At 40.9% G+C, this 27528-nt stretch overlaps 1 protein-coding gene across 4 annotated transcripts; it reads left to right on the top strand.

The window, feature by feature from the left end:
* Positions 1–96: 96 nt before the first annotated feature.
* GINS1 (GINS complex subunit 1) lies at positions 97–27528 on the top strand. 4 transcript variants are annotated; one of them, XM_082428650.1, is made up of 7 exons: positions 3556–3772; positions 8427–8491; positions 11992–12090; positions 12703–12793; positions 15174–15290; positions 20104–20178; positions 23082–27528. In XM_082428650.1, the coding sequence occupies exons 1-7, from the start codon at positions 3698–3700 to the stop codon at positions 23148–23150; spliced, it is 591 nt and encodes a 196-aa protein (XP_082284776.1). In that variant the 5' UTR covers positions 3556–3697; the 3' UTR covers positions 23151–27528. The 4 variants fall into 4 exon arrangements, with proteins under 4 accessions (XP_082284777.1, XP_082284776.1, XP_082284775.1 ...); XM_082428649.1 differs by lacking the exon at positions 3556–3772 and adding an exon at positions 3790–3977; XM_082428648.1 differs by lacking the exon at positions 3556–3772 and adding an exon at positions 4075–4488.

Genomic DNA, 27528 nt, shown 5'->3' with positions numbered 1-27528 from the left:
AGACCCGAGGCCGCCTGGTGCCCACTGCAGCGGCCCGAAGGGTGCTCCGCTCATATCCCCGGCTCTCTGACTCCTCCCAACAGTGGAAACCCCCGACAGGGTTTTATAAGAATTTACACAACAAAAAGAAAAAGGTGGCATGACAATTCTGTCCTAATAATGATTTATAACTATTTTCCCACAAGGACTTTTCTTTAAAAACTATGTGATCTGGTAGTTTTGTTTATTAATTTGAAACAGAAATGTATAGATATTTCTTTTTATTTTTTGGGGGGCCGAACGTTTGAAAACTGAGCTGCTTAAAAATTTTACTTTTTTAAAAAAACAGTATTAGATTTTAGATTTTTATAAAGCAGAACTAGCTGATGGGGGAAGAATCCATTTCACAAATTCCCACTTGTGAAACACAAATTAAGTACTAATTCAACCCATCCTAAAAACAGAAAAGAAAGAGCAGTTTCACCTATTCAGTTTTATAGCTTTGGCTTTCTTTAGTATGGCATTATTTTTTTTTTTTTACAAATGATCTACAACCAAGAGATTCGCTTATTTATTCCAAAGTAACTTGTAATTTCAACATTTGTGCCAGTGAAAACTATTGGCAACTGATAATTTAAGATCAATTAGAAACGTCTTTAGAAATTCAATAGTTCCTTATATTAGCTTAGTAATGATACTTAGAAATTGCAAAAGAATTTCACTGACCATATTACTAAATATCACAACCAGCATTCATATTTGTCCAAATATACTTTTGGTGAATTCTTTAAAGTAATGTAGAAGCACATACTGGAGACTGGGAATCCAGAAAATAAAGTGTAAAACATTTTTTTACTCTATCACTCACTAAATCCTTTCCAATCAATAGGAAAACAAAAAAGCTAGGAAGGGAGGGCTGGAAAGAAGAGACTAAGGGGTACTGAGTCTTTCTTGCTGGTATTAGGCCTTGCTCATCCAGTCCTCAACTCTTGGTCCACACTCACTCTATAAGTATAAGTAATCTTATCCAGGCCACCCTACAATGGGGACACCTACATTTGTATCTCCAGTCCACACCTCTTCCTTGAACTCCAGGCTCCTCTATCCAGTGGTCTACTCATCCACTCTGACATCCTACAGGCACCTAAAATCATGTTCAAAGCTGAGCTCTCAGCTCTTCTCCCACCCCAGCTCCATCCATAACCTTCCCCACCTCCAGAATGCTAAGTCCATCCTTAGAGTTCCTCAGGCCAAAACCTTGGAGTCATCCTTGATTCCTCCCTTCTCAGGACACAGCAGGTCTATCACCAAGCCTGGTCAGCTCTCCCTTCAAAATCTATCCAGGATCAACCACTTCTCACCACCTCCACCATGGGCCAAAGTGCCATAATCCCTCACTTGGATTCTTTTAATAGCCTAAATGGTCTCCTGCCTCACTTCTGTCTACTTAATTCAGTGGCCACAAAGGTCTTTTTAAAAAACCCTAGATCCAGTTCTGTCACTTATTTGCTCAAAACACTTCAATGGCTCCCCACCTCGTGGAAAATAAAACTGAAAGCTTATGAAATGGGCCAACGGGCCCTACTTGACTTGGCCTCAGCCTCCAGCCCTCACTCTGTTCTCAGCCACCAGCCTCTCTCTAGCTCACCTGGCTCCAGCATCACTGCCTCCTTGCTGAGGCAGGGGCCCCAGGGTGTGGGTGGCATGTACATGAGTCATCATATCCACATGGCTAACTCCCTTCCACTTAAGGTCTGTGCCTTCTCTGAACACTAACTCGAAACCTTCTGGCCCTCTCACTGTCACAGTTCACCTTCCCTGACTTATACTCTTTTTTTTTTTTTTAATTTTTATTGGAGTATAGTTGCTTTACACTGTTGTATTAGTTTCTGCTGTATAGCAAGATGAATCAGTTAGATGTATACATATATCCACTCTTTTTTAGATTTCCTTCCCATTTAGGTCACCACAGATCACTGAGCAGAGTTCCCCATATGCCCTGACTATTTTATACATATATGCCCTGACTTATACTCTTCTTAGCACTTTTCACCAATATATTTGTCATCAGTATATCTGTATCTGCGTATTGCTGTTTCCCACACTAGAACTTAGACTCTGACAACAGGGACTTTGCTGCTTTATCTTCAGAGTCTAGAACAATGCTGAATAGGCACTTCATAAATATTTGCTGAAGGAATAATGAATCATCACAACCCCCCAGAAGTGGGTACTACTGCCCCCACTGTATAGGTAAGGAAGTGAGTCTCAGGCCTGAGGTCTGAAATTGAAAAGGTTTATGGCAAAGGAAGGTTGTGGATACTGGTGTTCTTTGGATTACACTACAGAACTGTGTATTTAATAAAAACACTTAGCTAAATTATCTGTTACTGTAGAGCTGGGAAGGAAAGGTCACTCAACGTAAGGATAAGATTCAGAGGCTTTGTAGGCCATTCCCAGGCTCATTTCTCAGACCACACATCTACTGTATCTATACTTGCAAAAGAGGAACAAAGTTTCTAGGGTTAGATAGAATGAATCCAAGTAACGTTTGTTTTATTTATTTATTGGCCGCTTGGCATGTGGGATCTTAGTTCCAGACTAGAGATCGAACCAGCGCCCCCTGCAGTGGAAGCGTGGATTCTTAACCACTGGACTTCCACAGAAATCCAAAGTAACCCTGTTTAAAAAAAAAAAAAAGCCACGGGAATTCCCTGGTTGTCCAGTGGTTAGGACTCTGCGCACTTCCACTGCAGGGGGCATGGGTTTGAGAACTAAGACCCCGCATGTCACACCGCGGGGCCAAAAAAAAAAAAAAAAAAAGCCAAATAAAACGAATTGTTTCCGTAGCAGTAATTCCCACCTTTGATTCTATATGGTTATGAAAATCTCCGTAATCATCTCGGCGGGAATATGGCTATGTGTATTCATGTTAATCTAGGGCAATCCCCCACCACCACCTTGTGAGTTATTGTACACAAGTCTTTAAATGACTGATTTAATATCAAATGTAGTACGGTGGAGTTGAAGGCTTAAATACAGGGTCTGTCACTTTACGAACTGTGTGACCTTGGGCAAGTTCTCTAACTTCTGTTTTCTAATCAGTACCAAGAGTCTTAATAACCACTTTAAGGATAATCGTGAGAATTACGTGAAGTATGTCACAGTCTCTAGCACACAAGAGATACCCAATAAAAGTTGTTTTCCCTTTACCATCACACAAACAAACCCACACTGCAAAACCGAACAGACGCAACGCTGGGTGCTAGCATCATTGCACACCTTTTCCGGGTCTGCCTTGTAGACCGCATCGTGCGCGCCCCTGTTAACCTAAACGAGAATGAATGAATCCAACGGAAAAGGGGACGTACGTCCATCCCGAGCTGTGCTGCGCGGGAGCTGTCCTGCGGCTCAGCCTGAGCTCAGACCGAGGCCTGGACAGGAGGGCTGGGCTGAAGCTACACCAAGGTCCGCAACCGCCCAGGTGCGGGGCTCCCTGTGGCACTGCGGCTGCACAGCGGAGGCAAATGTCCCGTGGCCGCCGCCGTAGCCTGGAGGCCGGCAGTGCGCTCCTATTGGTCGCGTGTTTGGGCGCCAAAGCGGGGCGGAGGCGGGGTTGGCCCCGCGCGTCGAGGACCTGTAGGAGCTGAAACCGTAGGGCCTGGTCGGCGGCCGTCTGCCTGAGAGCCGGTGGTCTGTAAGGGCCGGCGCGTCCACCATGTTCTGCGAGAGGGCCATGGAGCTGGTCCGCGAGCTGCACCGCGCGGCCGAGGGAAGGCTGCCGGCCTTCAACGTGAGGGCGGCGAGCGGGCGGGCGCCTCCCAGGGGTGGCTTCTCTGGGGGCTGTGCAGCCGGGACGGGACGGCGGGTGTGCCCGTGGTTCTCCGCGGTGGATGTGGCCGGGTTGGTTTCTGCGGCTTCCCGCGTGCGGGCTGGACGGTCGGCGTCTCGCCCAGGTGACGCGCTGGAGAGGCCCGGAGACGGGTGCTGGAACGCAGGTGTGAGTTGCACTGGGGAGGTTTGGACCGGGGTAGCGGGGCGTTAGGGCCGCGCCTGGGAGGATGCGGTGAGCGCAGCCCTGCCGGGGAGCCGGCGGTGCGGACACCCTCTCCCCGCCGGGGAAGGGTGACCGGCGCGGGGTGCGCGGGCCGCACGGGGGCTCCGGGGCCGGGAGGTTTGCTGTTCACTCACAAGGCATTTCAGGGCAGCGATGGGGTAACTCTTCGTGTTTTGAAGATAACTGTGGCGGCACTTTGGGGAATGGATCGAAGAGAAGAAAGAATGGCTCTGGATGGTTACAGTAGACCACACGAGAGTTGTGTATGGTCCGAACGGCCCGGTCAACGGGCGCTGAAAGCCGTGTCCTGCGACAGCAGGACTTGTAGCTACGAGGACAGGGCTGGAGACGGGATGGATAGTGGGGGAGGAGAGAGGTCGGCATCTCGGGAGGCTTCTCTCTCTGGTAGCGGAGTAAACATCGGAGGTCAGCAGGAAGAGTGTTTGGAGAAGGTGAGTTTTGTTTTGAACATTAAAGAGCAGTTAGTTTGACACTTAGGTCATTTAACGGATGGGGAAACTGAGCCGCGGAAATTATGGATCCAGTTTAAGGAACTTGCCTGAACTTGCAGCATATTGGAGCCAGAGCCTCAATCTGAATACAGGTTTCCTAGAGTCCAGTCTGTTGTTCTTGCAACTTCAGACAGTTACTTCATCTAAAAAGTTAGGAGACCACAGTGGGAGGTTCAGTAGAGACGCTGGAATGCAGAGGCGTGGAGGCTGTCAAATGTGGCCCCGCTGGGGTCAGAAGACTAGGTCCTTTGGGGGTCGTGGTACATGGGAGGAAACCAGCCCAAAGGCTCAGAGACTGCCCACGGTGCTGGCTATTCAGACCCTTAGTCCAGCTCTCTTTTTCACTCACATTTTAGGATAAGTGTTGGTTTCGCACTTCGGGGTGGGGGGCTCAGGGGCGGACTTAGAAGTTGTAAAATCACTCGCTTTTCTGGGTCTTAGTTGGCGGAGGTGCACCTTTTCTTGCAGTCGTGCCTGCCTTCGGGGCCAGCCACTGGCACAGCTGAGCTGAGACCAAGAATTGATCTGATTGACCCCACACACCCTTGACCACACAGACTTTCAAGAATTATTCTTCCCAGGCAGATGATGGCTGGTTTAGAGCAGGGACTCTGCCTTGTTCATTCCAGAATCCCTCATGGTTAGGTGCTGTATTCAGCAAATTGGAATGATTATGCACTTTCTACATGCAGAACTGGTAAAAGTTTAAGTGAGTTTTTAGGAAAATTATTTTAGGTATCTTTACAAAATTATTTCACACTTCTCTTTTGTATACCTGCTGATCTACTAATTGTGCAAGAGTTTCAACTATTCCTTAAAATAATATTTGTAATAAATGGAATATTTAACTGAATTTTAATAAATCAGACTTTTCCATGATCTCTTTTTAACCAGCTGATGAAAGAGAAGGTAGAAATCATGCTTTCATTTTTCATCAGGAATCATTTCTTATATTCGAGCAGGGTTAAGTAAAGTGTAATTCTGTAATTATACCAGTAGTGCCAAAGCACTTTTGCTAATGCATATATTTTGGCTCTAAAAGTAGATGGGTTGCTTATCTTTGTTTTGTTTTGGGTGGGTTTTTTTTGGTTGTTGTTATAGCATTAGTGGTTTTTTTCTCCTTTTTTAAAAATTTTCAATTGAAGTATAGTTGGTTTACAATGTTTCAGGTGTAGGGGTTGCTTGTTGACAGACTTGTGTGACATTTATGAATTTTATAATTCTAATGTTTTTATCCTTCCAAGGGAAAATTTCGTGTGTGTGTGTGTGTTTTATATCTTTATTGGATTGTAATTTCTTTACAATGTTGTGTTAGTTTCTGCTGTACAACAAAGTGAATCAGCTATATGTATACATATATCCCCATATCCTCTCCCTCTTGAGCCTCCCTCCCACCCTCCCCATCCCACCCCTCTAGGTCATCACAAAGCACCGAGCTGATCTTCCTGTGCTATACCGCAGCTTCCCACTAGCTATCTATTTTATACATGGTAGTGTATATATGTCAGTGCTGCTCTCTCAGTTCGTCCCACCCTCCCCTTTCCCCTCTGTGTCCACAAGTCTGTTCTCTATGTCTGCATCTCTATTCCTGCCCTGCCACTAGGTTCATCAGTACCATTTTTCTAGATTCCATATATATGCGTTAAAATACGGTATTTATTTTTCTCTTTCTGACTTACTTCACACTGTATGACAGACTCTAGGTCTGTCCACATCATTACAAATGACTCAATTTCATTCCTTTTTATGGCTGAGTAATATTCCATTGTATTTATGTACCACATCTTCTTTATCCATTCATCTGTTGATGGACATTTAGGTTGCTTCCATGACCTGGCTGTTGTAAATAGTGCTGCAGTGAACGTTGGGGTACATGACTCTTTTTGAATTATGGTTTTCTCAGTGTATATGCCCAGTAGTTGGATTGCTGGGTCATACGGTAGTTCTATTTTTAGTTTTTTAAGGAACCTCCATACTGTTCTCCATAGTGGCTGTATCAATTTACATTCCCACCAACAGTGCAAGACGGTTCCCTTTTCTCCGCACCCTCTCCAGCATTTATTGTTTGTAGTTTTTTGATGATGGCCATTCTGACTGGTGTGAGGTGATACCTCATTGTGGTTTTGATTTGCTTGTCTCTAATGATTTGCCTAATGATTTCTCTAATGATTTGCTCAAGTAGAAAATCTCCTTTGACCTTTCTATTTTCTATTCTAGCAGTGGTTTTTTTTTTTTTTGGTAGTAACCTTTTAAGATCATTTTCCAGTAAATAATAAATTACTTATGTACTTTTGTCATGCATTATTGCTTCTGTAGGGCTATTGATTTTTTTTTGTCATTAGTTTTATTGAGGTATAATTTATATACAACAAAATACACATTTTAATAGACATTTGAGTTTTGACAAATGTATACAATCCTTATAACCAGCAACCCAATCAAGATTTCTGTCACCCCAAGGATTCCCTTTTCTCTTTTGTAGCTACTAGCTACCTCCCATCTGCAACCTTAGGCAACCATGGATTTTCTTTCTGTGCTACAGATTATATTTGTCTTTTTAAATGTATTTCTGGAGTCAGCATGCTCGGAGTTGCAAACTTTTCTGGACTGGGCCAGTTGGAAGCATACAGTGTGTACTCCTTTCTGTTTGACTTCTTTTCTCAGTACCGTATATTCAAGATTATCCTTAATCAGTATGTTAATTGTGTATTTTGTGTTAGTAATTCATTCCTTTTTATTTTTTTTAATTATGGTAAAATATACATAACTTAAAATTTTCCATTTTTAAGTGTACACTTCAGTGGCATTAATTATATTCACATTGTTGTGCAACCATCACTCTTATTTCCAAAACTTTTCATAACCCCAAACAAACTCTATAACCTTTAAGCAATAACTCCCCACTCCTCTTTCCCCTCAGCTCCTGGTAACCTCTAATCTACTTTGTCTCTATGAATTTGCCTATTTCAGATAAGTGGAATCATACAATATTTGTCCTTCTGTGTCTGGCTTATTTCGCTAAGCATAATGTTTTCGAGGTTCATCCATGTTGTTGCATGTATCAGTATTTCATTTCTTTTTTTGGCTGAATAATATTGCATTGAATGGATATACAGTATTTGGTTTATCTGTTCATCAATTGGACATTTGGGTTGTTTCCACTTTTTGGCTGTTATGAATAATGCTGCTCTGAACATTTGTGTACAAGTTTCTGTATGAACATAGGTTTTCAGTTCTCTTGAGTATATACATGGGAGTGGAATTGCTGGATAATATGGTAATTCTGTGTTTAACGTTTTGTGGACTCATCAGACTGTTTTCTACAGAGCTGTACCATTTTACATTCCTACCTGCATTGTACAAGTGTTCCAATTTCTCCCCATCCTCTACAACACTTGTTATTATGGCCATCCTAGTAGGTGTGGAAGGACTATTGGTTTTTTTTTTTTTTTTGGCTGCGTTGGGTCTTCGTTGCTGTGCGTGGGCTTTCTCTAGTTGCGATGAGCAGGGGCTACCCTTTGTTGTGGTGCATGGGCTTCTCATTGCAGTGGCTTCTCTTGTTGCAGAGCACAGGCTCTAGGCATGCGGGCTTCAGTAGTTGTGGCACATGGGCTCAGCAGTTGTGGCTCGTGGGCTCTAGAGCGCAGGCTCAGTAGTTGTGGCGCACGGGCTTAGTTGCTCTGCGGCATGTGGGATCTTCCCGGAACAGGGCTCAAACCTGTGTCCCCTGCATTGGCAGGTGGATTCTTAACCACTGCACCACCAGGGAAGTCCCGTACTATTGGTTTTTGATAACATACATAAATCAAAGATAAACAGATAAAATATTGCTACAAACTTGGTGGGGGAATTAATGAGTGTAATTTTATATGTTCTAGGAGGATGGACTCAGGCAAGTTCTGGAGGAGATGAAAGCTTTATATGAACAAAACCAATCTGATGTGTAAGTTGATAAGATTGATATTTTAAAACAATTTAAGAAGTATGATATTGAAATCAGATAATCTTAACATTAGTTTTATTTTTGTTAATTTTTTATTTTTTTAATTAATTAATTAATTAATTTTGGCTGCGTTGGGTCTTCATTGCTGCGCGCGGGCTTCTCATTGAGGTGGCTTATCTTGTTGCGGAGCATGGGCTCTAGGCGTGCAGGCTTCAATAGTTGCGGCTCGCGGGCTCTAGAGTGCAGGCTCAGTAGTTGTGGCGCACGGGCTTAGTTGCTCTGCGGCGTGTGTGATCTTCCTGGACCAGGGCTCGAACCCATGTCCCCTGCGTTGGCAGGCAGATTCTTAAACACCGCGCCACCAGGGAAGTCCCAACATTAGATTTTAGATATGATTTGTTTTTTCTAATTCTCTGTGAGCCTGATCATACCCTAACTATACAGAACTAGAAGGATTTGTGTTAATCACTGCTATGTCCATGGGGATTCAAACAGTGCTTGGCACATGGTAGATGTTCAATAAATATTTGTTGTTTGACTGATATGACTTGAAAGGAATCGGGGTGGACCTAAAAGAGATGAGACAGGAGTAAGTAACAACCTTAATAAGTGAAATGTATTGTTTCCACTGCTTGTTTTCATTAGTAGAAGACTTAGTGGGTTAAAAGGAGAACAGGCAGTTTGTAAACTTAGCAGGAGCAGCAGTGACTTGCAATATCTTGAATGGAGTTCACTGAGAACTAGTGCTACAGAAGGCTTGGTAGGTGAGAGGGTTCTTGAGTTACAGGCTATTTAGAGCCAAGCATGGTAGTTGGCCCAGTGGAGAATTTGGGCTGAATGACCAACTTCATAGGGTCCTGTGATTTGGTGAAGGGTAAGACACAGAGTACTAACTGCTGGATCAAAGGCAAGGTATTCAGATTTCAACCTGTCTGCAATATGAGGTTTCATGTTTGGCCTTGTTAGGGAGTGTTTTCATCAGTTAGTTGGACATAGAAATCAGTACCATGCTGTTAAGATTTGTGGAGTACACAGAACAGTAGGCACATTTTGCAGTTACTGTATTTAAGGATAGATAAGATGGAACAAGGAACTGAACTGCAGCAGGTCTGCAGTAAATGTAAGGGAAATGTAAAGTCCTGAACTCAGGTTCCCAAACTGTTCATTTGCTCATTCAACAGATATGTACTAAACAATTATGAGCTGATAAATGGCTCTGGTATTTCAATTGTGAACAACATAATCAAGATTTTTGCCCCCATGACCCTCACAGTGTAAGGCAGAAGGCAGATATTAAATACAGATACACCAAGTTGGAATACATGCTATGAAGGAAAACAACAACACTAGGAGAGAGAATAATGAATTGAAAATATTAGTAGATTGAGGAATCAGGGAAGTTCTCTCCAAGGAAGAGACATTTCAGCTGGGGCCTGAAGGAGAAGCAGGTTTTAGCGAGGCAGTAATTGGGGCAGAGAGCATTCTAGGTGGAAGAAACAGCATATGCAAAGACCCTGAGTCATGAAAGAGGGTGGGATGCTCAGGGAACTGATCATTAAAGAAAGCCAGTGTGGCTGAAACTTAGTGAGCAGGCAAAGGGTGACACCGGGTGAGATTTTTAAGCATGTGGGGCAGGTGGAGGCATGTTTGTGTTTTAAAAGACCACCCTGGCTTCTGTGTGGATAGTAGACGGAGGGGCTGAGAGGATAGGGAGGCATGCTGGTCATGCAGGTGACAAGAGAGGTAAGCCAGACTAGGGAGAAAGTGAACAGTTTATAGACATATTTAGGAGGTGGCCTAACAGGCCTTGGTCCAGTAAGAGGATGATTTTCCTGTATTCAACCATCTGGAAATTCATGATCCAAAATTCTGTGCCCTGTCCTCCTAGTTTGGTTGTCGGGGGTCAGTCACTATTACCAGTTTCTGGTTAAAATTATTTGTCAGAAGAAATCTATTCCTATTTAATTACTCATGCGTAAATGTGAGTTTTTTAAGGAAGTTCTTATGTACCTAATAAAGTACTCTGATGTTAGGTTGGGTGTATTTTATTTGTGCTATTTCTTTATAATCCAGAGCACATTGTAAACAATGTGGAGAATAGGGAATTCCCTGATGGTCCAGTGGTTAGGACTCTGTGTTTCCACTGCACGGGGCACGGGTTCGATTCCTGGTTGGGGAACTCAGATCCTGCAAGCCTCTTGGTGTGGCCAAAAACAAAAAACCACAAAAAAAAATGTGGAGAATAAATCTAACGTTTGTAGAGTGGCAGAAGTGTATAGAACAGATCTAGAAGACATGGTAAAATGGGACATATATTTTACCTCTATTTTCAGGGCCTGGAGCAGGCACATATATTTTGTATTTGTTTCCTTTTAAAACCCCAGATTAGATTCTAATTCATTCTGTATACCTGGCTTTGTTTTGTTTTGTTTCCAGTTTTTTTTTATTATGGTAAAATACACATCACATAAAATTTGCTATCTTAACTTTTTTTTTTTTTTTTTTTTTGCCACACTGTGGGGCATGTGGGATCCTAGTTCCCTGCCCCCTGCCCTGCAGCAGAAGTGCGGAGTCCCAGTTACTGGACCGCCAGAGAAGTCCCCCATCTTAACCATTTTTAAGCGTACAATTCAGTGTATTCAGTACATTCATAATGTCATATAGCCATCACCATCATCTCTAGAACTCTTCATCTTGTAAAACTGAAACACTATACCCATTAAACAATCGTACATTTGGTTTTATTTTATTTTATTTATTTATTTTTTGGCTGCGCCTTGAGGCTTGCGAGATGTTAGTTCCCTGACCAGGGATTGAACCCGTGCCCTCAGCAGTGAAAGTGCAGAGTCCTAACCACTGGACCACTAGGGAATTCCCATACATTGGTTTCAAAGTGCAATACTCGTCTAATATCCAAGGAGATATATATTTTATAGGGTAAAACCAAAATTTTCTCCCTCTCTGTGTGAAGGACCCTAAAGTACAGAACATGCACATAGTTGAAGATCAATAAATATTTGTTGGATGAGTGGAGGACCATCTGACTCCAGAATTCTTAGCTCACTTTATTAGAATGAGGATTTGGAAGTACCACAAAAAGAGGACTCCATAGGATAAGAACATGATGTGAGGCCATAATCTTATGCACCTTGATATTCTATCTGTCTCTTATCCCACCATGAAAAAGGGATTCCAAAAAGTGAAGAAACACGTTATTTGTCTTTTGGAGACAATGAAGATTAATCAGTGTGCAAAATGCAAAGTGCCACATGGCTAAACAAAACACTGGGAGTGTGATCCTAGGCAAATTAGTTAGCTTTTGGCTTTTTTTATCTTTTAACATGTTAGCAAAAGCTCTGATGTGGAGGCAGGTACTATTTGGGTAGGTTAACTGCTAACATAAATGGATAAAAACAAGCATGGAGTCAGTTGTTAGTTGGCTTGGAAAATTCGACTTATACTGAAATAGACATTCTTTTCCTCCTTAAATGTTTTACCAGGAATGAAGCGAAGTCAGGTGGACGAAGTGATTTGATACCAACCATCAAGTTTCGACACTGTTCTTTGTTAAGAAATCAGCGCTGCACTGTAGCATACCTGTGAGCTTCTCTGTGTTTGCTGGGGTGGCAGGGAGCAGTGGAGGGTTCCCATGTGGTTTCCTAATTAACCATTTTATATTGATAACAAAAATTCTTAGATTTGTTTCTCTTTTATAAGCATTCTAAATTCTTCTCTTTTTTCTATTTAAACATTTTTTATAATGAAAAATTGCAGTATTCATAAAATTAGGGAATAATGTTACAAACCCCCATGGAGCTATCATATAGGCTTAACAATTCTTAACATTTTGCCATAATTGCTTCATCTTCTTTTATTTGTCTATGCTAAAACATTGTAGAACATCGGGCATTTTACCACTGAATACCTTAGTATGCATCTCTAAGAAATAAGGACCTTTTGGACCTTTTCTTACATGACCACTATGATTCTCATACCTAAATGAATGAACCTGACTTCACAGCATCCATCCAGTCTGTATTCCTATTCTCCCTGTTGTCCCAAAGATGTCCTCTTACAATGGTTTGTTTGCCTCAGGAACCAAATAAAAGTCCACATGTTAAATTTTGGTGGTTGAGTCTGGAGTCTCTCTTGATCAAAACAACTTCCGATATCCCTCTGTTATGCCATCTAATACCTTATTAATGTCCTAGGTATGACCGATTGCTTCGGATTAGAGCACTCAGGTGGGAATGTGGCAGTGTCTTGCCAAGTGCTTTACGATTTCACATGTCTGCTGAAGAAGTAAGTCAGCACTGTTGTTCAAGTTTGTGAATTTGGAAAATCGCTGAGGTTATGGCAGTGTTCTGTAATAGTATTTATAGTATTTCTCTTTTTTTGTTTTAGCATTTGTTTTTCAGTAATTTTTGGTCTGTAGTATATACTGTGATGAGAATGGTAGGAGTAATTCTAAATGCTATATGGAAAACTACTATTACTTAACAAAATAAAGGGTCCCATTATGTTACTTGTTAGTGATCCATCAGTAGGATGAGAAAACTGTCATTATTATTGGGAGATTTTCCATAAAATATGTGGGTATACATAATTTGCTTATCAATGTGAATATTTGAATTCTTGATTTATCCAGTCATTAAGGGACAATATTTAAGGACACAGGATTGGAGCCAAGCAAACCTGTGTACAAACCTTGGCTCTGCCACTGTCAGATCTTGGGCAAGTGACTCGACCTCTCCCTGTGCCTAAATTCCCTCATTTACAAAGTGAGGGTCATATTGCCTACGGTGTTGCAGTGACTTTGGACACTACCTAAAGTTAGACCAAACTTCATAGGTTAAGACTGCTCTCACTTCAGATACCAGCCGTAAAGTTTGAGGTTCCCAAGGCCACCCTCCCTTCTGACCAGCTGGCTACAAATTCAGAGGTTCCCACCATCCCCTCAGGTTTGGGGCTTTTAGCCTCTTGATATTAGTCCAACTTGGAGAGAGGAGAGGGGAGCTAGAAGTAGAGCTCAGTCACCTGTGATTCAATCAATCATGATTTGATCAATCTCTCAAGCCTATGTAATGTTACCCCAGAGCTGTGTGAGCTTCCCTGGTTGACAGTACTTTGTGTGTGTTGTTACATATCACTGTGCCAGGAGGGTGGTGTGTCCTGATCCCTCAGGGAGAGGATACTCAAAGCTTCACATTTGGGACTCCCAGACCTCATCCTGATGTCTCTTCCTTTGGCTCGTTCTGATTTGTATCTGCAATAAAACTGTGATTGTCAGTGTAGTGCTTTCCTGGGTTCTGTGAGTCATTATGGCAAATTACTGAACCTGAGGGAGGGGTGTGTGTATGTATGCGCACACACACACTTTACTAATGAAGGTTATGTGTATAGTCTTTTAGAAGTTATCTTGTTTTACCTTTCACAAAGAGATCTACAGTACTGGAATAGATTTTTGTGAATAATGTAAGAGCCTAGTTGCATTTCGAGTACGGATGTTGAGATGGCATCATTTATTGAAAAGGTCCTCTTTTCCCCTTGCTCTGTGCATAGTGCCACTTGTCATAAATTGAATGTCAATATATCTGTGGATTTTGGATGGGGGACTTTCTCTTCTTAGTCTATTTGTCCTTGTACCAATTTCATATTGTTTAAATTATGGGAATTTTATAATAAGTCTTGAGTAAGTGTTCCCATCTTGTTCTTCTTTTTCAATGTCTTCACTGCTTTTGGCCTTCTGCATTCCCTTGCAAATTTTAGACTCAATTTATCAAGTTCCATTTTTTAAAAAATTGGGGTTTTGATTGAGATTGAATTGAATCTATAGATCAGTTGACATTATTACAATACTGAATCACCCAATCCTTGAAAGTGGTATATCCTTCCACATATTTTGGTTTTCTTTAATTTCTCTCAACAATTAAAAAAAAAAACAGATTTACTGAGCTATAATTTACATCCCCTAAAGTTTATCCTTTTAAAGTATACAGTTCAGTGTATTTAGGATATTCACAGAGTTGTGCATCCATCACCACCATTTTATCCAGAACATATTCTGTCCCCTCTTCCCAGGCCCTAGAGACCACTGCTCTACTTTCTTCATGGATTGGCGTAGTATGGATTTTTCATATGAGTGGAATCATACAATATGTGGCCTTTTGTGTTTTTCATTCAGCATGTTTTCAAGGTTCATCCATGTGGTAACACATATAAGAGCTCCACTCTGATTTATGACTGAATAATCCCATTGTAGGGATGTACACATCTTATCCATTCATCAGTTGATGGACATTTGGGTGTTTTTCTCAACAGCATTTTATAGCTTTCAGAAAACCTGTCAATACAGAGTTTGAAGTTTGAAGAGATCATAATTCTGAAATGGTGTATTTTTCGTGGTTTGGTTTCTGGTGGAAAGTTCCTTAGGTCTGTGATTAAGTATGCTGGGATACTAGTTCTGTGAGAACAGAGATGTTTGTTCACTTTGTTAAATGATCCTAAGTACCTAGACCAGTGCCTGGTTCATAACAGGCAGTCACTAATATTTGTAGTTTGAATGAATGGTCGTAGTAATGATCCATGTGGGGATGTGTGCTGTTTCTGAAAGGATTAGTATATAATTTCTGCAAGTTTGTTTTCTTACAGCTTTGTCAAATGGCCATCTTTATGTTTGTAGATGGAATGGTTCAATCATTACAAAAAGTCCCTTGCTACCTACATGAGGTCATTGGGAGGAGATGAAGGTTTGGACATCACACAGGATATGAAACCTCCAAAAAGCCTATATATAGAAGTAAGTATACCTTTTTAAAATGGATTTTTCTTTAATGCATAGACTGTGATGACTTTTGTCTAAGAAAAGGGGTGATGTGGCACATATATACAATGGAATGTTACTCAGCCATAAAAAGAAACGAAATTGAGTTATTCATAGAGAAGTGGATGGACCTAGTCTATCATACAGAGTGAAGTAAGTCAGAAAGAGAAAAACAAATACCGTATGCTAACACATATATATGGAATCTTAAAAAAAAAAAAATGGTTCTGAAGAACCTAGGGGCAGGACAGGAATAAAGACGCAGACGTAGAGGATGGACTTGAGGACACAGGGAGGGGGAAGGGTAAGCTGGGACGAAGTGAGAGAGTGGCATGGACATATATACACTACCAAATGTAAAATCGATAGCTAGTGGGAAGCAGCCACATAGCACAGGGAGATCAGCTCAGTGCTTTGTGACCACCTAGAGGGGTGGGATAGGGAGGGTGGGAGGGAGACGCAAGAGGGAGGAGATATGGGGATATATGTATATGTATAGCTGCTTCACTTTGTTATAAAGCAGAAACAAACACACCATTGTAAAGCAATTATACTCCAATAAAGATGTTAAAAAAAAAAAAAAGAAAAGGGGTATATGAATATATATTAGTTTATACAGGCATACCTTGGAGATATCATGGGTTTGGTTTAAGACACACAATAAAGTGCATATTCAATAAAGTGAGTCACGAAATTTTTTGGTTTCCCAGCACATATAAAAGTTATGTATACACTATACTGTAGTCTGTTGAATATGCATTAGCATTATAATGCTAACCATCATCTGACAATGCAGCATTGCCACAAACCTTCAATTTGTAAAAAACGCAATATCTGAGAAGCACAATAAAGCAAAGCACAAAAAAGAAAGGAAACAAACTCAAACCAAAATTTTACCTGTAGGTGGTGGCAGGAATAGGATGGAACAGCCAAAATTTTCTGACTGTACCTGTTTTAAAAGTTTTAACTTTGGAACCATGTAAATATTTTACATATTGTTAAAACAAAATGAAATCAAAGTGGAAAACCAACCTACACATTTTGAAAACAAAATGAAACAAATGAACCTGTGTTTCATGTTGGTAGATTAGTCAAACTGGGGTTATTTAAATTACTTTAAAACACATAGATTGATTGTATTTCCCTAGTGGGTACATACTAAGGATGAAAAGAATTACAAAGAAATCTTAACCTGTTTTTAGTAATCATATTATTAATAATAATGTTATTAGTAATAATATTCCTAAGAATAATATAATATTCTTTAAATAATAAACAGTTTATATATTGAAGAATAGAGCAAAAAAGTAATAGCATGGACTCATGTTGAATCATCTCTTCTAAAGAAGTATTTCTTAGCTCTGTCCACTGAAAAGTCCTAGAAACAAGGACCAACCCAGTAGCCATGAGCATCCACATTCTTTTTTTTTTTTTTTAAAGGGAATTTCTCTAGCTCTAGGCCTATCTTTTTTTTTTAATTTATTTTAATTTATTTTTATATTTATTTTTGGCTGTGTTGGGTCTTCGTTTCTGTGCGAGGGCTTTCTCTAGTGCGGGGCCACTCTTCATCGCGGTGAGCGGGCCTCTCACTGTCGCAGCCTCTCTTGTTGCGGAGCACAGGCTCCAGACGCACAGGCTCAGTAGTTGTGGCTCACGGGCCTAGTTGCTCCGCAGCATGTGAGATCTTCCCAGACCAGGGCTTGAACCCGTGTCCCCTGCATCGGCAGGTGGATTCTCAACCACTGCGCCACCAGGGAAGCCTCACATTCTTGAGTCTATATGCCATTTCCCGTGAAAGGAAACCAGGACTCTTGGGGGGAAAATGGCTGATTCCAGGTCTCATATAGATTAAAGATGTACAAGCTGAGCATGGAAAGCAAAGAAAGTATCAAGGACTACAAGGGGAGTGCTGAAAAGACTTGGGAGCTAATTCGAAGGAGCTCGCATTAGCCAAAGAAAGGACAATTTGAGCATCAAAATGATAAACTGCAGTGAATTGCATCACATCAGTTGCGTTAGAAGCATGAATGATAATGACACCTAAAAATAACAGTTTTAAAACTGAAACCTCTTTGGGGCTCCTTGGAGAATATGAAGGATGCAACTCATTTTGGAAAATGGTAAATGAAAGAATGGAGTCAAGCATCCATCTGCCGTTACTGCACAAATTCTATCTCAGGGTAGCCAAATTGTTTACGAGGGAAATCTCTTTTTTATAGAAGAATTCCAGCTAATAAATGCAGCAGGAATAAAAAAACTAGATTAATGCCGTTTTGTAGCCCTAATGCATGGAGGCAAGTAGCTGCTAAAGCATTAGGTGAAAAGCTTAATAGAGACCTTAGTAGTGGATGGGTATGGATAGCACCTAGGCCCATTGATCAATCTTAACATCCAAAAAGGGACACCAGGATTTCCCTGGTGGCACAGTGGTTAAGAATCCGCCTGCCAATGCAGATGACACAGGTTTGATCCTTGGTCCAGGAAGATCCCACATGCTGTAGAGCAACTAAGCCTGTGCAGCTAAGCCCGTGCGCCACAGCTACTGAGCCGGCACTCTAGAGCCCACATGCCACAACTACTGAGACCACATGCTGCAACTACTGAAGCCTGTGTGGTCTAGGGCCTGTGTGCCACAACTACTGAGCCTGTGTGCTGCAACTACTGAAGCCCGCACTCCTAGAGCCTGTGCTCTGCAACAAGAGAAGCCACTGCAATGAGAAGCCTATGCACTGCAACTAAGAGCAGCCCCCGCTCGCTGCAACTAGAGAAAGCCCACACGCAGCAATGAAGACCCAACACAGCCAAAAAAAAAAAACCCAAAAAACAAAAAGGGACACCAGACATTTTGTGCTTCACAACATCATAACACCATTTGCCAGAAAACTAAACCTGATCTGATCCAGCCCCTACATCTAACTTCCAGTTTATAGGATATTCAGGGATGGGGGAACATGTTAAATGACCCCACAGGAGTCCACAACAGAATCTATTTTTTGGGAAACTACCAAACTTCCCAGTTTCTTTAACAAACAAGTTGCCAAGGGGAAGGGGAAGGGGGAGAACCCTGTAGATTAAAGGAGACTTAGAGACATATCAGAAATGTGTAATGTGTAGCTCTCGTTTGACTCTCATTTGAGCATGGCAACTTTAAAAAAAAATTCATGAGACAAAATGGGGAAATTTGGATTCTAACTGGGTATTTCATAATATTAAAAAATTATTAATAAGATGTGATAATTGGGATTTTTTTTAAAAAATCTTATTTTATAGAAATAAGCACTAAAATAATTATAGATTAAATGAAATGATGTCTAGGTTTCGCTTCAAAATAACCCAGAAGTGGGCGAGGGAACAAGATTGGCCACATGCTGATAGTTGTTGAAGCCAGTTGGTGGGACATTGAGTTTATTAGCCTTTTTACTTTTCAGTGTGTTTGAGATTTTCCACAATAAAAGTCTATTTAAAGAAGCAAAATGCTGGTGGTGGGGGGGATTTTTCTTGTATTTCTCAAACCAACTTAAAATACCTTTGGGAGTCATGGTAGGATTGCAGAGGAATCACAGGACATGAAATTATCCAGGAATAGTAGGAATCTGAGACTTGCCATTGGAGTTGGCTTTGCCAACACCAGTGCTAGTACTCTGGAGAATAAACTGAGGTCTGAACTCTCATAGGAGATGAAAATGCCCGCCCGCCTTCCTGTGGCAGCACTTGAAGCTGAGCCAGGTCTGAGATTTCTGGGGCTGCCTTTGAATGTTCCTTCTTTGCAGTTGCAGAAGTGGTTATCAGGCTCCTTACCCCTCCCACCGTCCAACTAAGACCCTCTCCTGATTCTTGTAGCATGAGTCTGTATCTTTTCTTTCCTAGTGTGCTTCTAAGTAATACTGGGAAAGAGTCTGAATCAATCAATCAAAGGAGATTGGCAGAATCTGTAAAACAAATCTTGTAGATTTATGTCCTGTTCTCAGATATTGATACTTTATGGGAGGAATCTGTAAGAGGCAGGTTGGGGTAGATCTAAAACGTTCTCTTTTCTTTGTAGATATGGGGGGTTTTTTGGGGTTTTTTTAAATTTTATTTTTGTCTGCGTCAGGTCTTAGTTTGTGGCACGTGGGATCTTCGTTGAGGCATGAGGGATCTTTCGTTGTGGTGCGCGGGCTTCTCTGTAGTTGTGACGTGCGGGTTTTCTCTTCTCTGGTTGTGGTGCATGGGCTCCAGGGTATGTGGGCTCTGTAGTTGTGACACGAGGGTTCCAGGGTGCGTGGGCTCTGTAGTTTGCGGCACGTGGGCTCTAGTTGAGGTGCGCAAGCTCAGTAGTTATGGTGCACAGGCTTAGTTGCATGGGCTTAGTTGCTCTATGGCATGTGGGATCTTAGTTCCCTGACCAGGGATTGAACCTGCGTCCCATGCATTGTAAGGCGGATTGTTTATCACTGGACCACCAGGGAAGTCCCTGTAGATGTGTTTTCAACTGCTTGATTTTTCACAATTTGCAGAGGGAAAACAATCCAGTGACGTTGTCTCTTTTTGGCAGCTCCTTAGGTTTCCTTGCTGTCAGTGCTGACGTACACATATATTCGGAGATTTGCCATTTTTCTTCCTCCCCATCAAAACAGGACAATTAGAACCACTAGAATACCACAGGAAGGAGTACTAGGCCTAAGTACACAGAGAAGAAATAAAGAGAAAGCCTAATACTTTTCATATGGGTATATATAAATCCCCATCTACTTTATGGTTTCTACATATTATAAAGTAATTTAGATAAGACATCAGTTTTTCTTTTCAGGTGCGGTGTCTAAAAGACTATGGAGAATTTGAAGTTGATGATGGTACTTCAGTCCTATTAAAAAAAAATAGCCAGGTATTTATTGTCTTAAGATACTTTAAATTTTGTAAGAGTGTTGAATGACGAAAATGTTGGAATCAGTAGCAAAGTAAGTATCACCTTGTGATGATCATTTGTATTGTAGGAATTATGTTTATTATAAAATACTCTTTTGTCCTTTTTCTAAATATGTAAAGACATGAAGCAAACGTTGCATATAGTAAGAAAGGGTTAATTACAGTTGACCCTTGAACAATGCACAGGGATTAGGGGTGCCTACAGACTCCCCTCTCCCCACACAGTCGGAAATCTGAGTACTTCTATCTCTGCCTCAAAAACAAAGGGATTGATAAATGACTCACCCAAAGGCTGGAAGCTAAAACAGTTTGAATAGAATTAGGACCCAAGCCCTAGTTCTTTTGATCCCACCTTTTGTGATCTCTAATCGAACACAAACTTTTCCCCATACTTAGTCAATTTAAAGATCTGTAAAATGACAATACAGGTTTTATATATGTGTGTGTGTATATATATATATATATATATATATATATCCGCATATTTGAGTGGAGTCATGCAGTTCAAACCCATGCTCAAGCATTAGCTATAATTTACTAGGGTATTGCTTGAATTTAATACTAAGCATTTCCCTGGGAAGTTGCCACAGTGGGTCTTATTCTAGTTAAGGGGCTATTAAGTTGTTGCATTTAGCTCCTTTCTTCAAATTATTATTTATTAAAAAGGTGCTAAGCACTAGTTTTCAGCCTATACTTCTTCACCTTTTAAATCTTAGTTCTTTAGTTAACAAATAGTGATATGGATCAAAAAATTTCTAAGTATTTAATATATAAACATAATAGAAGTTAATAGGGAAAGACTGAAATTGTAACTCACTAAATTTTTCCTTACGAAGAATCTCAATTTATTGTTTCCTTAGAAATCTTCAAGTTCACATTAGATGAATTCACATTAGCTAAATTTATTTTATCCTATCTCTATTTTCTGTAGTCATATTAGCATAGGAGGAAAGGTGAACTAGTAAAAACCACTCTTTCCTTTGTTGCCTGCCATCTTGTTATGAGACGGTCGGTATTTAATGACCCTAGTCACTTTTGTTGACTTCTGTTTGTTCTGTTGAGCCGAAGAATGGTTCTGGTTATGTGGTTCTTAGCTCATTTCCCTAAGGGAGGGTGAGTTGGTCTCTTATTTTACTAGTACCCTTGGAGTTTTAGTTTCCTGAAACAAAAGTTGAAATTATTAAAGACAGATTTTCAGGGTACCCTAAAATCTTTGGTTGTTAAGGCAAAAGTTTCCCTTCCAAGGATACTAATGAATAGAAAATAGATGGTGAAGCTCTGGGTTCACAAGAACAAAGCTAGCCTCATAAAGCAAGATCTGAGAAAATGCACTTCACCCCAAACACTGTCCCGTGGTTGAATTTCTTTCTCCAGCTTTGTGGCCAGTCTTCCCACCAGGTGTGCTAAGACTCCTCAGCAGGGAGGGCCTGGGTGGGGCCAGGGCAGCCGAAACCCAGTCCCTCCTCCGTCTGCTGCTGTTAGACGATTGCTGTTTACTGTGTGGCGCATTCAGAAGCCTTCCTCTTAATGAGACTTTGTCTCTCAGTATCACCCTATAAAAACGGGGAAACTTAAAAGCATAATCTACTGTAATTGATATTAAGGGGCTTCAGAAATGTCTGAGCACATCTGAAACCAGTTTTCTATAAAATCTGTATTGTAGATCACCCACATAATGTAAAATATTAATAGGTAAACATTTTCCTACTGTACATTCCTCTATTATTGACTCTATGGCAAGCATGCTCTCTGGTTGTCCAGAAATCAGAACTCCCTCTTTTTAGTAGATATTGGAATAATTGTTAAATGAACAACTCCATAGTTTTTTCTCTCTCTCTTTATTATTATTTTTTTTACATTTTATATTCTTAAGGATTTTTTAAAATTCAGTTAAGCTAGACAACAGTCCTTGGCCCATGGGTCTTCATGACTGGTTTGGAGGAGTTTCTTTGGTCATGGGTCTCACCTGAGGTCTTTGAGTTTGTGGAGGACTGTCAGGTGCACTGAAGTGGCATCCGCTTCCTTGAATACTTTGCATACTCTCTCCTTCAGTTACTTTCTAGGGTTATCTACACTGCACTTTCTGATGTACTGTTTCTTGTTTTTACCCAAGTATCTCTGTCTCGTCTTTGAGATTTCTTTGGTCACTTGTGAGCTTGGAAATTCTTCCTGCCTCACCTCCAGAGCACCTCCCCGCTCCAGAGTTTAGTAAATGTTCACTTTTGTTTTAAGCCCTGGTGTTTTGAGAGGGAATCAGACAAGGAGACTCCTTTCCACCTCAGAACGAGAGCAGTGTCCTCTCAGGAGACGTTGAGGATGAGCCTTAGCCAGGCACTGGCATCCTCACACACAGCGTGTGACCAGCACCCATGTCATAGGTTACCATGACTTTTAATCCTTGGGAAGCATGGGAGAAGAGTTGCACTGTTAGTAGAAGAATGACAGTTCAGACTCAGATCCTAGAAGAGGTTTAGTGGAGAAGACACTCCTTCCGCTTGCCTTCCTAATGAGCTGTTGCTGCACCACTTGTGATCCAGCGCCCCAAATCTCACCTACCTGGGTTTTCTGTGCGTAGATTTTAAAATGCAAACAGGAAGGAAAATACCTACTAGAATTCAGAACTCTATAGTTACATTTAACTTAAGCAAAACATGAATTTGTTTATAAAATTCAGACTTCAGTACAGCTCTAGCTGACATCCATTTCAGTTGATTAAAATAGCAAAAATACTTAAGTTTAGCTTTTAACTACTTAGCTGGTGGAGTTTGAAATATATATATAATGCGTTGCTGCTTCTTAATGATGCATCGTATAATTTAACATTCTTTTCATTCCTTTTTCTTCCTCCCCCTCTTCCCTCAGCACTTTCTACCTCGGTGGAAGTGCGAGCAGCTGATTAGACAAGGCATTCTGGAGCACGTGCTATCGTGACCTCGCACCAGATGGCTGCCAAGGCTTCCCCCATTCAAGGCTGGACCCAACCAAGGACACTTCTCCACCTCCCTCTCCACCTCCCCCAGGCCCACCACTTTTTGGTTTTAAAATTTAGACTTTCTTTAACCAGGACTGCTTGGCCAAGGAGTATGGTTTGTTTTTCTTTTTCTTTTTTTTCATTTGAACCTGAGTTTCTCTTTTATTTAATTTCCAAATATAATTCTATAACCTTCCATGGTAAACATATTTTTGAATCTATGTTGTATGCTTGCATTTTGAAGCATCAGTTCTCAATAGAGAGTTTGAATTCTTGCCATACAGAGACTCCACATATCCAATCTGCTGTCCACAGTTCTAGAGGGAAGTGCAAGATCAAGGCTCTAGCGGATTCTGTGCCTGAAGAGAGTGCTTCCTAGTTCATACACCGCCATCTTCTCATTCTGTGCTCACAAGGTGGAAGTGGTTTATTTTTCTATTGTACAGGATTCTCCCCTTTGTGTGGTAAGTTGTATCTGTAATCACAACATTCCTACAATTCCCAAAATACTGTATACAATTCCCAAAATACTGTATACAATTCCCAAAATACTATATACAGTTCCCAAAATACTATAGTGTGTTTTTGTTTAATGAAAGTAAATTATCAATATTACATTTTAATCTCCTTTAAACAATGAGGAAGTTTCACCTGGCTGTATAGGGAGATAGGGGGTCCTGGTGCATCTTGTGTTGCTGGAAGTGTGCATTGTGCAAGCCGGGGAGCTGAATTTCTGCAATTCATGTTTCCAAATCACATGGGCAGGTGGAGCTGATGGCCTATAAAATTTTCAGCATATTTAATGTTTAATAACATGTTAACTTATCACCTGGCTGTTTAGGAAGAAAGGAAGGACACAACGGATTTTGCCCTTTTCCAGCAGTGGTGGCTGATCTGGCTCATGCCTGTCTGCGAGCCTGCGGGGTGAGCACCAGGATCTCCCCTTCGGAAAGGGAAACTGGAATTGGGGCTAGGAAAGGAACTTTGTGCAGTTTCCCCCCAACAGTCCCAATGACCAGAAAGTCACGTGAAGAGCTGGTCAGCTAAGTGGAGCGCAGTTTCTGTTGCCTGATAAACTGAAAATGGTAGACATTGGAGAGGCACAGAGTGGTCTTGCCTGGTGGTCAGTGGCCTTTCCGCACCAGTCCCCTCCATGACCAGTGACTAGAGCCACTCAACATAAATCAATAAAACCTACAAAATTTTAACTTTTCAGCTAGTATACATTCACTTCAAATAAGGAATATACTTACTATTTTATTCTGGGAATTAAACAGAAAAGTACAACATATATCAGTAATTTACGTACAGGAATGATGCTGGGCTGTAATCTCAGAGGCATTCAAATTTAAAATCCTGATAAACCCAGTACCTGACACTCTCTGTGCAGTTTATTTCTTAAACAGGAGAATGTTTCTGGCCAGAATTATAGTCAAGAAATCAAGCTATAGAGAGGCTCTACCTAGGGTGTGGATCTGCATATTTTCACAACACACGTACCTAGGTCAGTAGGCAGCCCTTGACAGACTGTTTTTGTTTATGTATTTTTATGGCCGTGCCACTCGGCTTGCGGGATCTTAGTTTCCCGACCAGGGACTGAACCCACGCCCTCAGCAGTGAAAGCACAGAATCCTAACCACTGTACTGCCAGGGAATTCCCTCATTTTTAAAAATAATTCCTCCCATAGGTTCGTAGCCACATCAGATTTTCATCTGAATCTCTGCCAATAAACAATATGGAATATTTCCCTAGTGAATGGGATGGATGATGTTTTAACTGTCCATCAATGGTCACTTCCTTCCCTTGCATTTTGCTCTTCCAAGCATGTGGAACCACGTGCAGGTGATCCTAGATTCCATGTGAATCAGCCGTGAGGATAGACAGCAGTGAAGGCCATTGCCCTGTTGCCAGCCCAGCATCATTCCTGTACATAAATTATTGATATATGTTGTACTTTTCTGTTTAATTCCCAGAATATAATAAGTATATTCCTTATTTGAAGTGAATGTATGCTTGTTGAAAAGTTAAAATTTTGTAGGTTTTATTGATTTATGTTGACTGGATCTAGACTTGTGGCTAGAATTTTAAAATATATGTTTTTTTCTTATTATAGAGGTAATATATGCACAGTTAAAAAGGTAAAAAAAAAATACAGTGTAAAAAATGAGTACCACCATCCAGTGTGTCCACTGTTAACTGGTTACGGATATAAGTGCAAGCCCATTTCTTTTTAGTGTTTTCCCAATTACCTTCCAGTTTTTGTTTCTAATATGAATGGAATCTTCTTTTCGATTATATTTTCTGATTGGTTTTGGCTGATACATATAAAAAAGCTGTAAATTATGATGATTTGGCCACATTCCTATATAAACTCATTTCTTTTTCACATTGATTTTGTTGTCTAGAACTGTCAGAAAAATGTTGACTACTGCTGGTAATAGCTGACAACTTATCTTTTTCCTGACTTCACTGGAATGCCACAGTCTTCTTAATCTCTCTATCCCATACTTCTCCAGGAAAACTACCAAAACTTGTGGCCAGTGCAACTTGAAACCTCAAAATAAATTTAATACCATAATAAAACAAAACAGTGGTAGTTAACAAACATGATTCTTCCACGTACACTTTGGGAACTTGAGTGATGATCATATATGGTTTCTCACTTAACTCCCTAAAGTTTATGAATTACATATATAGAATTTTATTGTTGAACTATCTTGCATTCCATTTTTAACATTCTTGGCTGTGGTGTGTTAATCATTTAGTGAACTGCAAGATTTGATTTGGTGTTATTTTATTGTGGAATTTTGCAACTGTGAGTGATGCTGGTTTATAGTGTTTGGGAAGAGGGAACCGTGTGTGTCTTCACATTTGTGTCTATACTTTGTCAGTGTTTTCAATAATCTGTTCCTATGAAACAGCCATCTGAACACAGTGGCTTTAAATGACACCATTTTATTAGCTCTCCCAGTTCTGTGGGTTGACTGGGCTCAGCTGGGAGGTTCTGCAGATCTTGCTTGGGGTCCCTGATGCAGTTGCATTCAGGTGGTGGCCTGGCTGGGATGGCTTGGCCTCTGGTCTCCATGTGGGCCTCTCCCGTGGTTCTCTCCAGCAAGCTGGCTGGGCTTCTCACCTGGCAGCTTAGGACTCCTGCAGGGTTAAGAGGGTGGATGTGGGTGCTGCTAGTTTTCTTTCTTTTTAAATTTTTTTTATTGTTTAAAAAATTTTTTTATTTGTTTGGCTGTGTTGGATCTTCGTTACTGCGTGTGGGCTTTCTCTCGTTGCGGCGAGCAGGGGCTACTCTTCGTTGCGGTGTGCAGGCTTCTCATTGCGGTGGCTTCTCTTGTTGTGGAGCACGGGCTCTAGGCATGCGGGCTTCAGTAGTTGTGGCATGTGGGCTCAGTAGTTGTGGCTCGCGGGCTCTAGAGCGCAGGCTCAGTAGTTGTGGCACAGAGGCTTATTTGCTCCACGGCATGTGGGATCTTCCTGGACCAGGGCTCAAACCTGTGTCCTCTGCATTGGCAGGTGGATTCTTAACCACTGTGCCACGAGGGAAGTCCCACTGCTAGTTTTCTGAAGGGCTCGGCCTAGTACTGAACTAGTACCACTTCTGCCAAATCCAGTCAATTAATACAGTCATAGGCCCCCAGATCCAGTGAGGAGGCCACGTGAACCACATGAAGGCAGAATGAGAGGCCCCACAGTCAGATGGGGTGTCAGTGTTCTGGTGTCTCTTTTTAGTGGTGCTTGTTACTTTATTTCTAATAGAAATGTACCTTTTAAAATAGCATTAATACCTACAGAACCATCTCAGTATGAGTCTTCTTTGGAGAGAGGTGATGATCTTTGATGAATTTTTTATTTTCTTTAGTTTATGGTCAAGTTTTCTACTTTTTCTTAAGTAAATTTCAGTTAATCATGTTTTTCTAAATATTTTATTCTATATTTCCAAATGTTCTGAGGAATTTTTTTCTTTTCTCTACATATGGTCATTCCTAATATGTATGTCTTCCCTTTTTTGTCTTAGTCATATAACTAAAAGAAGTATCTGTAATGATAATGCATTAATCTTTTAGGATTTAGAGGAGGGAGATGTAGATTTCAGATGATCTATTGCTTTTCACAATTGATAGTATTTTTGGATGAGTTGAATTTATTCTATTTTGTAACTTTACAAAAAACAATGTTTTCATATAGTATAAAATGTAATAGCAAAGAAAGCAGCCATCTGCAAGTCAAGGACAGAGGCCTCAGGAAAAACAAACTTGCTAATAACCTTGATCTTGGATTTCTAGCCTCTAGAACTGTAAGAAAATAAATTTCTTTTGTTTAAGACA

Source organism: Balaenoptera physalus (assembly GCF_965194825.1).
Source record: "Balaenoptera physalus genome assembly, chromosome: 16".
Classification (NCBI taxonomy): domain Eukaryota; kingdom Metazoa; phylum Chordata; class Mammalia; order Artiodactyla; family Balaenopteridae; genus Balaenoptera; species Balaenoptera physalus.
This window is presented reverse-complemented; position numbering and strand designations above follow the sequence as displayed.

Excerpts from the sequence above, each read along its gene's own strand:
- GINS1 (XM_082428648.1), top strand. The coding sequence starts at position 4,240 with ATGGATCGAAGAGAAGAAAGAATGGCTCTGGATGGTTACAGTAGACCA. Across the intron at positions 12,091-12,702 it reads CGCTGCACTGTAGCATACCT|GTATGACCGATTGCTTCGGA; the intron begins GTGAGCTTCTCT and ends TTAATGTCCTAG. Across the intron at positions 20,179-23,081 it reads TATTAAAAAAAAATAGCCAG|CACTTTCTACCTCGGTGGAA; the intron begins GTATTTATTGTC and ends CTCTTCCCTCAG.